The 18,302-nt window shown below is 44.1% G+C and overlaps 1 protein-coding gene across 1 annotated transcript in view; it reads right to left on the bottom strand.

Moving 5' to 3' along the window:
• LOC139689842 (ras-like GTP-binding protein RhoL) overlaps window positions 1–18,302 on the bottom strand; it is a 75,977-nt gene that overhangs the window by 2,573 nt on the left and 55,102 nt on the right. The window contains exons 2-4 of the mRNA XM_071586935.1: window positions 11,384–11,556; window positions 7,515–7,629; window positions 1,680–1,797 (exon numbers count right to left, since the gene is read on the bottom strand). Coding sequence (XP_071443036.1) covers window positions 1,680–1,797; window positions 7,515–7,629; window positions 11,384–11,544 — 394 coding nt within the window. The 5' untranslated portion in view covers window positions 11,545–11,556. The remainder of the gene's footprint in view (window positions 1–1,679; window positions 1,798–7,514; window positions 7,630–11,383; window positions 11,557–18,302) is intronic.

The raw sequence follows: 18,302 nt of genomic DNA, 5'->3' as shown, positions 1-18,302 counted from the left end.
CCGATATTTCAGTGCATCAGAAAGTTATCATAAGGTTCCTTTCCTTCTTACTAAAATTATCAACTTAGTTTTCCTTCATTAAGTACCAAAACATTTTTTTCTCTATTCTTTTTAAGAGGAAAAAGAACTTGAAAAATTTTTCCAGCAATTTTTTATATATTGGAAAAGAAAATACTTTGTCCTTCCATGTATGTTTTATTATGCATGAACTAGGTTTCATTCTACAAAGTCATCATCAGGCGAAGTGCAGAAGATACATTGCTGAACACAGGGAGCGTTCTGAAAGTAATACAATAATTTTTTCAATAGAGATTTATTGAACAGATTTGCACAAACACTTAATATTCTTCAAATTACTGTCCTTGGGCCTCTGCACATTTTTTCCAGCAACTCTGCCATGACCGGTACGCACCCTGGAAGGCATCTTCGGGGACCTCTCGCAAGATCTTCATCATGACTGATTGGATCACTTCTATGGACAAGAAAGGGTGGGGCAGCATTGGCTCCTGGTGTTTGGCCAGGAACTCACGGACTTGTAGCGCATTGTGGTAAGGTGCGTTGTCGCGATGGAGTTGCTAGGTAGCACATGTCTTTTCTCGTCCTGATGACCCTTTTCCGGAGTATTTCCAGCACATCCAAGTAGTAGGCAGTGTTAACTGTCTGTCCTTGACCAACAAACTCCTTATGGACCATTTACTGTCGAAAAGGACAATAAGCATTGTTTTCATTTTTGATTAGCTCATTCTTGCCTTTTTGGGCCGGGGGAGACCGGTCGGTGTGCCACTCAGAGCTGTGGCGTTTTGTCTGTGGGATGTATTCAAAAACCCAGGTTTCATCACCAGTGATGACGTTGTCCAAATAATCAGGTTCATTTTCAATACGCTGTAAAATTTCACTTGAAATTTCCACTCGGTTGGTCTTTCCTGACACGGTCCGTGCACAGAGGTTAACAATAACTGATGCCCTGCTGCTTCCACAGCGTGGAGAGTACTGAGATTTATTTAACAGCAAAGCTTAGTGTTCCTATCACCCACCTGTACTCTAAGTGGTTTGATCCCACTCTGAACAATAGGAGCGGTGAGGGAAATTCAATTTCATAACGTTTGGAATGCACCCTGTATACAAGACTGATTAGAGGAAGGGGGGATGCAGGTAAGTGAGAGGAGAGGAAAGAGAAACGGGAAATGGTGTGTGTGTGTGGGAGAGATGGGGAAGAAGGCGGATGGGCCGGGGAGAAAAGGACTGTGGAACAGAAGGTGGTCCGGGAGGGTCCTTCTGTAATTCACCTCATTATGACTTAGTAAGTCCAAAGCTAGGTCGTGTGTATAATAAAACATATGCAGAAGAACACAGTATTTTCTTTTCCATCCTATTTTCATATATATTCCCCCAAAATGCAATTATTCTAAATTCAAATAAAAATGCCTGAATTTTCCAGTTTTTCTCTGAAAATAAAAGCACTGCCTATAGAGTGTAAACAATTGAACCCACTGTATGGTGTTGTAATAACGTTCGAAGAATTAATTTACCCTTTTCATCATTTGGACAATGTTATTCATATTATGTTATTGTGATAGTGACAAAAAACGCCATCAAGTGATTGGAGCTTTTTTGTCCTTTGTTCATTGTTATAAACAAGGAGTGAACATTGGGTAAATGCAAATGGCTATTGAACTCACCAACTAAGACAATAGGCACATGTGGACAGTGGTGCCTGATCTCTGGCGTCCACTTGGTGACGATATTTTCAAACGAGCTCCTGTTGCTGATGGAGAAGCAGAGTAGGAAACAGTCCGTCTGCAACAGACACGAAAGACACAGTCATCAGAAAATTAATCAATAGAGATGGAGAATTAATGATGTAGAACTTTTCAGGGCTAAATGTGGATTGGGTGTAAATGATGAAAATAAAAAAAATCTTGCATGAAAAAATTATCTAATTATAGCATTAAATGATATTTAACTTTTTTTTCACTGGAAAAGTACTTAAACCAAAATAATAAAATTATTGGGATAGTTGTACATATCAAATGTTTGGTTTGTACCACTTCTATTACCCTGGAGTTCCCATTAAAGTGTACAACTTCTTCAGTGACTTTTCATATTTATAGTTCCACTATCTAGAGGCTCAACAGGAGTTCATTACTAAAGGACACCACATTGCAAATTTCACTGCCAAAACCAATTCAGTAGTATTAAATCTGTGAGGTCCTAAGGTAAGGTAACATATTTCTTGAGATTTCTCATTGGGATCTATTGACTCCAACATTTCCCATAAGCAGGCCTGGAAGTACCTAAGAGTTCTTTGATTTATCAGTAAATTGCTGTTGTCTACAAATAGAACTAGTTTAAGATTTTTGCAAACATGGGAGCTTGGTTATGGCAGAGTATGTACATTGTCAAGGGGGCCATCTAATTGCTAACAGTGATGTCCTCTAAGATTTCACAGAATATCAATGTTCAAGAAATAGATTTCAATTACTGAGGTCCTCCCCACACTGTCTTTGTAGACAGGTGTCACATGAGGTAGTTTCCTGCTCATAAGCACTTCAACTACTTCTATTGATTAGTAAAATTTGGTTTTTCAATAAGGTTGTGATGCCCTGCTCACGTTTCTTCCGTATTCTAGCGTGGAATTCTTCAGGGCATGTGGCTTTGCTCTTCTTGTATGTAGGAGCTGTTTTCCTATTCCTTACTTGAACATAATATGTTACTCATGATACGTTGAGGTGCGAGGGGCTCCACTTTGCGCACTCACGCTTTTTGTGTGGACCTTCTGAATGAAATTACTTAGTAAATTGGTTGTCTTTATGCTGGATAGAGTCAAAATAAAACTTTGTGAATCCACATGAAATAATGTGGATTTACAAATATTTATTTTGGCATTATTCATCATGGAACAATTTCACAAAGATAGGCCTAGAACAATTAATTACTCCTTGATACCGTCCATAACAATATGGCCGTTTCATGTCCCAAGAGAATGGACAGTTGCATGTATCCCTCATATTTCCCCTGGCATCAGAGCACAATGATTTTGGATTACCCTCCAGGTGTTTGCGTGAAATTTGAGAAAGCTTTTCTTAAATGTCCTTTAGGCTCATGTGACTTTTCTATTGCACCATCTTGGTTCCTTATAATCACATTTGCCCCAGTATATAACACACATCTTTATTTCATCAGGTATACTATTTAAGTTTTTGACATGCATCACGACTTAATTTTCTTTTTTTCCTGTACAATAACTATCCCAATTAATTGTGGGCATACTACATATATGCTGGTGTTATGCCTGCTGAGGAATTTGGTTATTTCATCAAGATTTAAGAGAACATATACGTTGAAGTCCCTCCCCGGACTACAACCTTGACGTGGTGGAAGGGCTTGTGCGTTCCGATGATCCCTAGAGCTGTGCTGGCGGGAGTAATAATTGCTCCTGGTAGGGTCACCCATGCCAGATAGGTCGAAGGTTAGGAGCCAGACGAAAGGTAGTCCTCGCAGCATCTGTTCCTCAGTGAGGCGGCTGCAATGGCATCTGTCCCCTGTGGGGCGGCCAGTAAGTGATGGTGTCATGTTAAAAACACTATTGAGGAAGGCAACAGGAAACCACCTCAATTATCATTCCCAAGATAAACATGATGGACTATACAGAGATTTTGAGTCCTGGCAACTACGGGGCTCGGCCCAATCGGCCGTGTGTCCGGCAGTGGGGGAGGCAAGGCTTCTGCGGTCGTCATCCCACGAAACCCTTGCAGGGGAAAACTGGCAGCAGCAGGACAGAGGAAGCAGAAGAAGAAGAACACATTAGTAAGAATAGGAGCGTGGAATGTTAGGACAATGATGAGTACAGGGAAACTGGAGAATATTAAGCGAGAGATGGAAAGGGGAAATATAGATATTTAAGGTCTATGCGAGGTGAGATGGAAGGATAGCGGGGATTACTGGAGTGATAATAATAGAATAATATACAGCGGTGAAGATGAGAGCCAACAAGGGGTTGCCATAGTATTAAATGAAGAGGTAGGAAGAAGCATAATCAACATTGGACAGGGAACAGATAGATTATAACTAATAGAGATCAAAGCAGATCCGACGAACTTAGTTATTATTCAGGTATATATGCCACTGAGCCACCATACAGAGGAGGAGGTCGATAGCATATACGAAAAATTAGAGGACATAATCGAGTGTGTTGCTGCAGAAAAACATTTGATAGTGATGGGGGATTGGAATGCAACGGTAGGCGAAGGAAGAGATGGTGATGAGGTGGGGGATTACGGTTTAGGCACAAGGAATGACCGAGGGGGGAGAAAGCAGTTGACTTCTGCAGGAGACAGGGGTTAGTCATCACTAACACTTGGTTTAGGCACCACAAAAGATGCAGGTATACATGGAAAATGCCAGGTAACTCAGAAAAGTATCTGTTAGATTATATTGTGGTTAGACACAGATTTAGGAACAGTGTGATAAATTCGCACAGCTTCCCAGGAGGGGATGCGGACTCTGACCACAATTTAGTTGTTATAAAATGTAGCGTCCGTTTCAAAAAGATAAGGCGGGGGCGGCGGTTTAGAAAATGGAATGTAGAAGCATTAAATGGTTTGAAAAGGAAGGAGTACAAACAGGCGGTAGAGGAAATTATGGAGGATGGTAAAGAGCTAAGTACTATCGAAGGAAAATGGGAAAGTATCAAGAAAGGGTTATCAAAAGACACTATTGGAATGGTTAATGCCAAAAGGACTAGGAAACCATGGATCACGGATGAGATGATTACAAAGATGGATGAGCAGAGAAAATGGAAGAATGTAGATACAGAGTTAGGCAAAATGAAGTACAAAGAATGAAACAATAAATTGAGGCAGGCAACAAATAAAGCAAAAGAAGCATGGTGGAAGACGCAGTGCGAGGATATGGAAAGTATGCAGAGGAAGGGTTAAATTGGTGCGCTGTATAGCAAAGTTAAATCTTTATCGGGCAGTAAGAAATGGAGATTATGCTAACAGTTTGAGATAAGGTGGGTAAGGTAATGGTTGACACGGGAAGGATCCAAGAGAGAAAGAAGGAATATATAGAAGAACTGTACAGTAAAGAACTTAGACCATCAAAGTTAGACACAGAAAAGGAACATGACATAGAGGGAGATAGCTTAGGTCCAGGCATACTAGACGATGAGATAAAAAGGCATTAAGGGAGATGAAACTAAATAAGGCCATGGGGGTGTGTAACATTCCCGCGGAACTATTGAAATGTTTAGGAAAATGTGGAAGGAAGAGGCTATATGGGCTCATTCATAGTATTAATGAGGAAGGACTCTGGCCGGAAGACTGTGAGATCAGTTTTAGTTCCTATTCCGAAAAAGGTAAAGGCTACATCATGTGAAGACTACAGGACAATAAGTTTGATATCCCACGCAGCTTAAGTCGTTCTCAGGATCATAAAGAAAAGGATAGAGTAGGAAAAATGATTACTTAGGGGATGATCAGTTTGGGTTTAGGAAGGGGGGAGGTTCCAATGATGCCATTGCAGTAATCATATTTGCTCCGTATAATACTTAAAGTCAATAGAAGTTAAAAGTTTGCTGTGAGTTTAAGGAGAAAGATGACCGTTGCAAGTAATTTGAAGAAGGCAGGACAAGTGGATGGAGAAGTTACTGAGAGAAACTGGGATGCCAAGGATGATAATGTTAGCAGGTAGAGAGCTTGGAAAGCAGCGTAAAGGGAAGAGAAGAATAGACGTTTTTTATGAATTTATGTGAAGCAGAAAGTAAGTAGAGCTAAAAGAAGAATCATTGTAAAATTTAGCATGGGGTGTAAGGGTATTTTGTTTCATATTAATTTGGTTGCACTTACAAATACAGTAGCATGTAGTCCCAGGGTCGATCAAAATCCACCCTAAGCCAATAGACTACTACAATAAAATATGTTTTTGAATTATTTGAATGTATGGTGCCAGCCGCCAACTTTTCTCTTCCATTTTGTCCTTAGGCCTGCCTATGTTTGTGTGTTACAGTGTTATTCATGGTGAGAGTGCATAGTTTTTGCCATACGTTGGTCCTTCACCCTCCTTTCCCTCCAAAAGCTCTCCTGAAGAGTGTCCGAGTAGCAATGGTGGAATTCTGTCAGAAACATCAGCATGCTACCAAATACACTTCTCAATATTTTATGGTAAATTTTCACCTGGTGCATTGGCTCCATTGGTTGAGTATCAGCCAGAAAAATGAGAAGCCTGGTTTCAGACATAGGAATCATAACACTTGAATTAGTTCTAGAAGGCAGCAATACATTATGCATAATAAATACTAAAATCAAACACAGAATAAAGGAGAGAGGAACTCACACGTTTCTTTGTATCAATAGCCCAAGCCATCATTGTCATAAAACTAAATATTTACTCTTCTGTGTACGAATAAACTGATGTGACTGACTCTACATCGCATTCATCTACAGAAATCGGTTTCAGAGACGTTGGGCATGCTTCGCCATTTGTTCAAGGATAAAAGCATTTTACAAAGCGCAGTTTTTAATGGTGCAAGCTCTTCAAAGATCACCGGAGGATGACCCCGTACAGGACAGCTGTCGATGTCAAGAACCGACGACAACGTGTGCTGAGTGCTGAACTCACGCCGTCAGTTGTTAAGGGTGCGCATGATCGTATTGTCATTGACAATCTGACAGTGCTCACACCATTATCACTGATAATTTGGTGATGCTAAAGATCTTCGTTAAACTCATCCCGAAGGTCTTTGGACGGACGACCAAGGGCAGAGTCGAGTGTCTGCTTGAAAAGGCCTTCTGTAACGACGTCGCGACGATTCCCCAACCCCCTTTCAGTCCCAACTTGGCACCAGCAGACTATTTCCTATTCCCAAAAGTAGAAAAACTCTCCCTCAAAGGACACCACCATGGGACCCAAAGTGCCGCCAAAGAAACTTCCATGGGCTGGGAGCCCTCGAATCGTGGAAAAGCCGCTGGCAAGTGCGTCGACATTCAAGAGATGTACTTTGAAGAATTTTGTGGCATTGGAGCAATATAAGCACAGAAATCCACAGGTCTATGTGGTGGGTGATGGTAGAGTTCACGCATTTAAATCTATTTTTCGGCAACTTTTCCCGATAAGTTTTATACAAACCTTGTATACATAAGCAAACACGCATTATTACATATCAGTATAAAAAACCATTAACACAGTAATCAAGCGGAAGGTCAGTTTCGTAGGTGATGGCAGTGTTCATCCAGTACTAAGCCTGACCGCGTGTGAAATTCACACATCAGAGTAGGGGGCCAGTTCCTTTCCCTGTGCCAGTTATGGTTTCCCAAGAGGAAATGGTTGATCTGGCATTTCGTCTTGTTCTCTAACCCATTGGTTATCTTTTACCTTTTAAAGATGTAGCTGATGATCGGGCAAATGATGCCTCATGCTTTTTTTAGGCCAAATAATTACCAGTTAAAACAAATTTGTTTATTTTTCATTGCAGTTACATTATAAGTTCTCTGAAGTTGGGTGTTCCTGCTTACATTTGGATAGGAGAGTGGCCTGAGTCTTTCATAATCCTCTTGGCCAGCTGTGTCCCAAAGAATCATGTTGATCTCCTGGCCATCCACTGCAATGTTGTCAGCAAAGTTGTCAAACCTCGTGGGAGAAAAATAAAACTATTTAACATAATGTTGGAGAAAACACCTGCATTTAGAAGTGTTCTCATCATGAAAAAGAAAGATTATGAAAAATCAAAATTTCCTGTGCCAGTTCAGCGCTCTCCGACCATGGAACCAACTGGCTCCCCCTTACACTTACAATGACACCGGGCAAGAGAGCGCTATTGGGCGATGGTTTAGGCCTACTCTAGGACTTGGAGGATAATGCACGTCGGAATGCAGCCAAACACCACATCGAGATCTTCCGAAGGGAATCCTGGGAAAAGAAGGTAGCGCCCACGGAAATAAAGGACGGCTCCATCTGGAGGATAGACCGCTCTCTGCGTCACCCCAACACCGAGGAGACCTCCCTGCGGACCCTCGCCTGACTAGCCCACTCGGCGAGGGAAACTATGCCCTCTCTCCTATAGGGAACCTCGCAGTCAGCGCCAACGGCCCCGAAACCTCTTGCAAACCTGAGGCCCAGCACGCCGCGGAGGAGAAAACATCTGATGTGGGTCCCAAGGACCTTGACAGGGCCATCAAGTCCCCGGAACTTGACGATGTTGTCAATGCAGTCCTCCAAAATGTCCCCGTCTGCTTGGCCACGCTGCTGATGGCATTATTCAACGGCTGCCCCTCCATCCGTCGCTTTCCGTTCATGCGAAAGCAGGCGCTAATAATCTGTATGCGAGATTCCGACGTCACTGGAGAACTTCCAGTCGACCTCACTCTTGAGTTCGGTCGGAAAACTTTTCGAGTCGGTTCTTGTCGGTTACCCGCAGAGGCTGACTTTGGAACTCTCCATCCTGCCGCTGCAACAGTTTGTCTTCAGAGAGAAAAATTCCAACAACCACCAGATAGCTCGCACCGCGAGACTCATCTTGGAGGGGCTGAATCGGCAAACGACTTCTTCGACCCGAAAAAGGCGCTCGACCAAGTGTGACCCGCGGGACTAATCCACAAGCTCCGCTGCTTCGGTCAATCGGTGGGGATAACACAGATCATCCAGTGCTGGCTCTACGGTCGTGTCTTCCTCGCGTCCTGGGGTGGTTCATCATTCTCCCTCCGCCTAATAGCCGTGGGAGTATCACAGGGGAGCCTGCTCCCCCAATCTTGTTCTCGGTATATGATACCGATAGACTTCGGCTCGAACATCATCTCGGCCTTGTGTCGGGACGACACGGCTCTCCTGGCATGTTCCCACAGTGATGTCCTGGCGGGGCGCTATCTCGAGCGGGCTGTCGATCACCCGATCGAATGAAATGCGGCCTGCCGCTTCTCGGTTAACGCCCAGATGACTCGGGCGATTGTGTTCTCCTACTGACAGAATTACCCCGGTGAGATCCAAGACATCGCCTGCCTGGAAGAGAGATGTCCTGTGCCTGGAAGTTACTTTCGACTGCCCTCTCGCCGAGTGGCCCCACATTAGAAGGGTCCGATAATTGGCCTGGCGTTGCCGTCAATGATCAGAGAGCGACAAATGCCACAGGACCGCCGCATCCACCTGGTGCGGATATTACTACGTCCTGTGCGGGCCTATGCGTCACCATCTCGGGGTGGTTGTCGGGAAAGCACTCAAAGACAGACTGGAGGCGTGCGACAGGGCATGCGTTCGGTCAAGCTAGGGTGGACTAACCAATGAGGGCCTCTGACCACTAGCGCGTAAACAATTCCTGCGGGAACTCCTGCGCGAGCAGGCGACGACCTATTTTAACGTCGCATAAATCTCCACCTTCCCCGGTATCCTAGAGGTCGAAGGATGCCAGTCCATGCCATGGTATCGCTTTAGCCGTCCGACGGCAGGCCGGAAAATCAGCCTCGGAAGAGAAGAGGCCGGACAATCTTCCCGATGTCCTCTTCAAGGGCCGTATTCAGAACACTGGCAGCCTGGGACCTGGGATTAGGGATCGATTACCGAAAATTTCACCACATGCTGAAGGGCCCAATGTGTGCTGATCATCTAATCAACAAACACAATAAGGGCTATGACTACACAAGGGAGAGTCACGATTATCACATCCCGCAAGACGGCGACCTCGTTAGACTTCGCCTCCATGCTTCTGTGACTACTCTCTTCGTAAACAGAAGTAATTAACTGTAAAAGCGATTGTAAATAATAATTTTCATGTAAGTTGAATTTTAAATAATGTAGTAAGCCTTAATATATAGTTAACAGTATTTCTGGTTACTAAGTAAATATAGTGTAACTGATACATTTTGAGTCACCTGACATTTTCCATGTATACCTGCGTCTTTTGTGGTGCCTAAACCAAGTGTTGGTGATGACTAAGAACTGTCTCCTGCAGAACTCAACTGCTTTCTCCCCGCGGTCATTCCTCGTGCCTAAACTGTAGTCCCCCACCTCATCACCATTTCTTCCTTCGCCTACCGTCACATTCCGATCCCCCATTACTATCAAATGTTTCCCTGCAGGAACACACGCGATTATGTCCTCTAACTGATCGTTTATCCTATCGACCTCTTCCTCCTTATGGTTGCTCAGTGGCATGTAAACCTGAACAATGACCAAGTTCGTCGGTTTCGCTTTTATTTCAATTGATAGCAATCTATTAACCGCTTGCTCTATGTGTACTACGCTTCTTCCTACCATTGAATAAGTATTATAGACACCCCTCGTTGGCACTCGTCCCCCACGCTGTACATATATAACTCTGTAACTAGGGATCATTCCAGTAATCCCCGTACACAGTAAAATATATACCTTTAAATGTAGGCTACCAAAAATATAAATACTTAAAAGTATGTTTCAAACTCCCCTTCTTTCTCCAAATACATGAGTGTGGCATCCGCCATTTTGATAAGGACATAGAATTTATAATGATCACGTGGATTCATTAAACCAGTCGAGGATTATTCAAACAAAGGCGCGGAAAATTACTAAGGGTATTCATTTCATCACCCTTATTAATTTCCGCAACATAAAATTAACCATCGTTAATATTGTCATTGCAACTACACAACAATCACAAATTTTCCAAGGCATATGAACTTTTCATTTCAACCCTTCATGGTCGGTAAATCATTTAATTGGTTACTTCCTAAGAGCGAGATGTTCTGACAAATATCAGTTCCAACTAAAGTTAACAAACAACTGATCCCATTGCTTTTGCTGCGCCACATGCCCTGGCATCAATGTAGTCGACAAGGATCAACAAGGCACACACGTGTCTTTATGCCAAAGAATCTGCGTGAACTGCTGCGACATGAAGCAGCCTGGCCAAGTCACCCGCTGAAATGCAGCCATTTCCGAGCAAAAGGACGTAAAGCGTGGTAACCTCGCACTCGGTACTCCCGAAGGTCAGCTCAGTATTCATTGAGGTATGCAGCACATTTTCTAATGCCTGAAACCACTCAATTCAACATTGGTAATATTTCAAAATTAACGCAATAAATTAAATTATCATCATAATTATTTAACCGCGAATATACAAGCGACATAAAACATTCATTGATGCCAAGGGAAAGTACCGCGCATACAGCTTCACAGGTTGAAGATCCCAGTTGAAGAAATCTAGGGATCCAGGTTGGAAACCCGATCGTCTGGGAGAACGACCCTTTCATGAACGGCGCAATGCACGCGCACATTGGTGGGGGACACCGCTAACAGTTGGTACTTACTGTAGCGGCATTGGGTCCCTTTAAATTGGACGCGTGCTGAGGAGGACGTCTACTTAAGAGGAGGATGAGTGATCGGGTCGACTTGGGGGGGGGGGGGGGTAGATACGTACACCGTGGGTACGTATTCCGTGGGGAACTTCTTGGTGGTGTAGGTGATGAGGAGGCACGTCTTGCCCACCATGCCGTCGCCCACGGCCGTGATCTTGATGGGCCGGAGGCGGCCCCCGCCCGTCAGCTCCCCCGACGTCCCGTTCCTCTGGTCGCCCCCCATCGCCAGCACCACCTGCCGGCGGAAAGAGAGAGAGAGACACTGAGATTCCAAGTCACCCCATGCTAGCGGAGTGGTCGGGCGCAGCAGTTCGAATCCCGGCCGCTCCCTTAGATTTCGGCTTAAGGCGTTGGGCGGGCATTTCTTTGCATTTCCTTAAGCGGAGAACGGACAGTGGGATTCAGGGGAGGAATCTATGCATGTTAACTGGAATGAAGACCAAAATTAAGGAAGGGCATGTTGGAAATCCTGACTTGATAGTGAGGAATGGCCCAAAATGTGTACAAAGTGATATGCGCGCAAACAGTTAATTTAAAACATTCGATTTTTTGAAGAAAACAGTCACCGATTGGAACATTCCCACTGCTGAACTATTCGATCCTTTCCGACAAACATTTTACATATTTTAAGAAATATATGCAAACCATTTTTACGATAATTGCATTAATGTGTGTAAAATCTTAAGTATTGATTTAATGTATGCAAATGTATTGAGAAATGTTTTACATACATTTTAGTTGAAAATATGTTACCTCATGGCAAACTGCCAACTCGAAACAACTTCCTAAAAATAAATAAACAATATATATATATATATATATATATATATATATATATATATATATTCTTTTTTCCTCCTATGAAGTACAACCTTAACATGGAGTCAGGGCTTGTAAGGGCCTAGAGCTGTGCCGCCGGGAGCAATAATGATTGCTCCTGGTAGGGTCACCCTGTCTCCTAACCTTCGACCAGATAGGTCGAAGGTTAAGAGCCAGACGAAAGGTAGTCCACGTAGCGTCTGTTCCTCAGTGAGGCGGCTGCAAAGGCGTCTGACCCCAGTGGGGCGGCCATTGAGTGATTGTTTCACGTTAAAAACACTATTGAGGCATTCAACCCGAAATCTACTTAAATAAATTAAAGACCTTTAGGATGGGAACCACAATGATTGAGAGTCCTGGCAACTACAGGACTCGGCCCAATCGGCTGAGCGTCGTGCCCGTCAGCGGGAGAAGCAAGGCTTCCGCTGTCGTCATCTCCCGATATCCTTGTAAAGCAAAACAGACAGCAGCAGAACAGAAGATCCGGAAGGAGCCCAAATTAGTTAGAATAGGAACTTGGAATGTTAGGACAATGTTAAGGACAGGAATTAGAGAATAGGAGTAGACAGCGAGAGGTGGAATGAGAAAATATATACTTTTTAGGTCTAAGAAGCGTATATAACATACAAAAGAAGCAGGTACAATAGTACTAGTAGAAATAAAAGCAGAAACGGCGAACTTGGTCATAGTTCTGCATCTACGTAAATATCCTGCGATTTACCGAAAAGGTGAAAGGATGGGAGAGAATATGGGAGAAATGCGTAGGGAAAAAATAATCACAAAATACCTTAGAGAACGTGCAAGTTTTATTACGTCCTGGAGGAAGACCTGATTCAAAATGAGCGTAATAGTCACCAAATAGAGTGGTCCTTTGTTACAAGAAAAATAAGGGAATAAAAATAAGCCTTAACCAATTATACCTGCTCCCTACCAAGACAGGTCATGCAGAAATGGAAAGTTTGATAGGGGAATTCCACAGTTCAGGTATACAGGGTCGCATCCAAAAGTGGTAGGACTGATTTTCTCTGGCGCGAACGGAGCGGTGGAGGGGGGTCTGCCTGGCAGAGCAAGGTGGAGGGGGCTCTTAGCAACAGACCGACACCAACCTCAGTCGCCTGCGGGCTGTCGTTGAGTGAGGACACCGTTTTGAAGCAAGTTTTTTGTCCGCGTCGAAAAACAAAATGAATCTGGATTTAGAGCAACGTTATTCCGTGAAGTTTTGTGCGAAACTCGGGAAGACGTACACTGAGACCCTCGATATGATCAAGCAGGCTTATGGGGACACTGCCTTAAGCCGTTCCACAGTATTTGAGAGGCACAAGTTGTTTAAAGAGGGTAGGGAGCTCGTTGAAGACGACCATCGCTCCGGACGGCCGTCGACGGCAAGAACCGACACGGATGTGGACAGAGTGAGGACACTGCTGAACACAGACCGGCGCTTAACCAGTGAAGAAATTGCAGACCAGTTGGGTCTGTCTGCATCCAACGTCCAACGCATTATTTCGCAGGATTTGGCCTTGCGGAAGGTGTGCGCCAAGATGGTGCTGAAAATTCTGCCATGGCGCGCTGGTCGTCAGACAGCTCCTGGCCAAATACGGCGTTGCCACGTTGCCGCACCCGCCCTATTCTCCCGAATTGGCACCACCGGACTTCTTTTTCTTCCCCCTGATGAAAAGACAGCTCAAGGGACGACGTTTTGACTCGATAAAGGCCGTTCAAGAGGCTTCGACGAGGGTCATCAACGGCATCCCCAAAGAAAATTTCCAGCGGGCGTACGGGGAATGGGAGCAACGTTATACTAAGTGTGTAGCAGCTCAAGGAGCATACTTTGAAGATTATTAAGTCGATGTAAGTATATCGTCAATAAAATTCTTGTAAAAAAATCAGTCCTACCACTTTTGGGTGCGACCCTGTACATGTCACAAGCAATCATGGGGAAGAAGAAGTGGATAGGGTATTATAGTGTCAGTTGGAGGACATAATCGCGTGTTATCATCAGGGAAACATTTGATAGTGGTGGAGGAATGGACGCTAGGCGAAGGAAGAGATGGTGAACTACGGCTTACGTACAAAGAATGACAGCGAGGAAAATCAACTGGGTTCTGCAAGAGAAAGGGGTTAGCAACCAATACAATTAAATTACATTACGGCTAGGCACAGCTTTAGGAGCAGCGTGATCAATATGCACATTTTTCCGGGAGCGGATGCGGACTCTGATTACAACTTAGTCATTGTGAAGTGTAGCGTCCGATTCAAAAGGATATGACAGGAAAGGCGGTTTAGGAAATGGAAAGTATAAGCATTTACTACTGCATTGCTAAAGAAAAGTATCATCAGGCTGTGGAGAAAATTATGAGCGAGGGAAAGGAATTCAGTAGTATCGAGGCAAAATGGAAATACGAGGTCTATACAAAAAAATTACTGCGCGTGCTTTCTAAACGTAAACTGCTTGACGGATTACAATCAGTGAGGTGTTGCCTTCTATCAGTGTGTGTGAGAAGTAAAACACCGCATTTCTCGTGGCCCTATCTCGACTTCACACAACAGCGATTCTTGCCTGAGTTTGCATACGCTTGTTATAAAAATTCTTGTGTTGGCGAGAATGAAGGTCCCAAGAAACTGCGAAAGATGCCGCAACAGTAATTTTAACGGAGTTATTCGGTAACATACATTTCAATGCAACAATTTCTAACCCCGGTGGCGGCGGGGTAACGTCCTCGTCTGCCATTCCAAGGGTCGCGGGTTCGATTCCCGCCTGGGTGAGTTTCCCTCCATCTAGGGCTTGGGTGTTTGTTAATGTGACCATTGTTATCGTTGTTAACAGTTCGATGTAAAGGCCAAAATGCGCTGTTTTCGGACTAGTACTGAATAAATAAAATAAAAATAAATAAAAATTTAAAAATCATTCTTGAAGTATTTAAAGTTGACTTTAACCTCGTGGACTGTGACGCTTCGCGCACCACTGCGAATGCCTGTGACATTGTTGTACGGTGTTTCGTCACAACATCAAGTTCCTTTAAAGCCTACGACATCTCGGAGTGTATATGGACGCCTCGGTAGCTTAACTGGCTGAAGCACCCGGGCGGACATTGAGCGATCCGGGTTTGAATCCCGGTCAGGGTGAATGATTTTACACTCTGAAATTGTTGCATAGAGAATGAAGGTATTAGAGAATCAGCGAGTGTGCACTGAATTTCATTTTAACCACGGGAAATGTGCATCTGACACTTATGCACTGACTGAAGAGGCATTTGGCAATGAATCTACGAATCGGGTAGAGTCTTATAGTCGGCACAACAACCGCTTCCAGTCTGGACATACTTCGACCGATGAAGAACCGAGAAGTGGACGACCATCGACGTCAACAAACGACGCCCACGTCAACAATGTGAATGATTAAGTGCGTACGAACTATAGGTTAACCGCAAATTAGATTGCCAATGAATAAGACAAAATGTCTTGACATCAGCCGGCAACTGCTCCATCATTCAAATGACGACCAAAACTTATTAAAAACAATCGTTACATGCGGCGAAACCTGGGTATGGTTTCGCCGCATGTGTGGGGAAGATGGCCTCTTCCCAGTGGAAGGGGCCATCTTTCCCACTACACAAAAAGCTCAGAAGTCGCGATCGAACATGAAGTTGATGTGATCGTTTTTTTCAATTGGGAAGTGATTATTCATTATGCTTATGTCCCTAAAGGAGGAATTAAATTTCAGTTCATGGAGGTTATGCGAAGGTTAAGACATACCTTGTGGATGAGACCACAAATGTGGAAAAGAAGGCAAAGACTTGGTGCTTTCATCACGACAACGCACCGGTGCAAACATCATTCATTGTTACCGAGGTTTTGGCCAAACACAGCAAACCGGTGATCCTGCAGCCACCCTACTCTCCGGATATTGCTCCAGCGGACTTTTTCCTATTTCCTAAGTTGAAATCTACTTTGAAAGGATACCGATTTGAAACTATTGAAAGCATAAAACAAAATTGCGCCGCAGAATTAAAAGCTATCAAGAGAGAAGCGTTCCAGGCGGTATTCGCAAGCTGGAAAACCCATTGGGAGCCGTTTATTGGCAGCCAAGGGATGTTTTTCGAAGTCAAAAGAACATGATTAAAGGATAACTATTAAATCAAGTATTTTTTCTAACGGATCTTTCTTTTAATTATTTTTAAAGCTCTAGTTTATCACAAAAAGAATATCAAAAACCGCAAAAGAAATGGTAAAACCTGTAAAACCGAAGAGGACAAGGAAACCATGGATAAGGGATGAGATGATTAGAAGCATAAATGTGAGAAGGCAGTGGAAGAATGGTAACAAATAAAGCAAAAGAAGCACGGTGGACGACGCAGTGCGAGGCATGGGAAGAACTGGAGGTAGGAATGAAAGTCGGCGGGAAATTGGTGATATCTGTTAGGTTTGTTGATGACCATACTCTAGTTTGTCAGTCAGCCAAGGGGTTGGAAGCACTGCTAAGTGAATTGGAAATGCAGTGCGATAGATATGGGGTGAGAATCAATATTGACGCAGCGGAGAGGATTGGACTCTGCGGAGGCAGTTCTCATTCCCGTCTCCAACGGGTATGGGAACTGCCTCCGCAGACATCACCACTGTACCCGCAGCCCCTAATCCTCCGAGGGCGCTGCCTAATGAAAGACGTCAGCGCACGGGAAGGGAGGAAATATTACTTTAGGTAGCTCCTGGCGTACGTATAATGACTCCGTTGCACCACAGAGTCTTACGGGAGCGAGATGATGGATTTTTGTGTCCTTGAGTATGCCAGGCGGAGGGATACCCGAGACGCAGGCAGGGAGACCAACAGTCATCGATACGGGATGCTCCTAGCGACGTATTGCAGCTAATTTGGGAACAAGCGATGCCTCGGAACGGGGATATGAAGAAACCCTGCGCTCATTTAAGGATATGAACTCGGAGGTGAAACGATTCGAGGCGGAGTCAAGAGACCCAATTAACTTAATTACTTGTAGCATTGTGCCGTGCATTGACCGCGGGAGGCTGGTCTGGAACCAGAAAGTGGGTTTGCATCAAAGATTGCTGGGAGCTTCGTTGATCTGAGGCCTGTCCTCTCTTCGTGTCGGATACCCCTCAATCGCTCCGGGGTTCATTACACCACATGCCGAGGCATCGCAGCGGGCAGCGCGTAGGATACGGATTTTGAGGGTTCGGTATTGTCGGTAGGAGAGAGGGCAGGTCATATATGCGGGATAATGGAGCAAGACTCAGCGCTTTTAGCTACTTCAGTTCGCGGCATGACTTTTCGATCCCCAAAATAATTATACAAATAAACTCCAGTGTTAAAATGACAGTGAAGTCAAGCAGAATCAATTAAATGAATGCCTCCAAAAACGTTAAAGATTTCAATGTGAGTGCATATAAAAATAAAAATCCCAGTTAGCACTGAATCTTCGGAAAACAGTTAAGTGAGCACCCAGCAAACCCTCAAAGAAAAGATGACAGACCAAACCAAAATTATAACTTTAAATTGCCGTAGCATTAGAAACAAAAGATCGGGCGCTGAACATATTTTTCTTTGCACATAGGCAGACATAGTAGTTGGAACGTTGAGTCGGCTCACGAAAGATGCAGTGAACGGAGACGTTATTTCAAACGCTTACATGTTTCTACAGAAAGGACAGGCCTTATACGAGGGCGATTCGAAAAGTAAGGTCTCCTATTTTTTTCATGAAAACTCAAATTTATTCTCAGCTTTGTATGCATCGTGGGAAAGACTGAGCATTTAGCTATTTTTCTACATAGTCGCGTTGACGATCAATCTCTTTTTGCATCCTTGTAAGCAGCTTTTTAATACGGGCGTCGTACCTTTCTCCCGCCGCGTCACGAAGCCAACAGACGACTACTTCTTGCACTTCCTCGTCAGACTTGAATTTCTGTCCTCTAAGGTGTTTTTGAGAGCGGGAAACAAGTGGTAGTCGCTGGGGGCAACGTCCGGGCTGTAAGGAGGGTGGTTGATGATATCCCAGCAGCCGAATTCATTGGGTAGGGTGGTCGTTTGAGTTGACGCATATGGACGTGCATTGTCATGATGCAAACACACTCATTTGGTGAGACACCTTGTTGTAACCGAGGACCTCCGACACAATATTCTGCACGGAGAAGTAGCCACTCTCTTCATTGAGG

Source organism: Hetaerina americana, unplaced genomic scaffold, assembly GCF_022747635.1.
Source record: "Hetaerina americana unplaced genomic scaffold, ioHetAmer1.1.p SCAF_28, whole genome shotgun sequence".
Lineage (NCBI taxonomy): Eukaryota > Metazoa > Arthropoda > Insecta > Odonata > Calopterygidae > Hetaerina > Hetaerina americana.
Note: the sequence above shows the minus strand (reverse complement) of the source record. Positions and strands in the feature narration are given on the sequence as shown.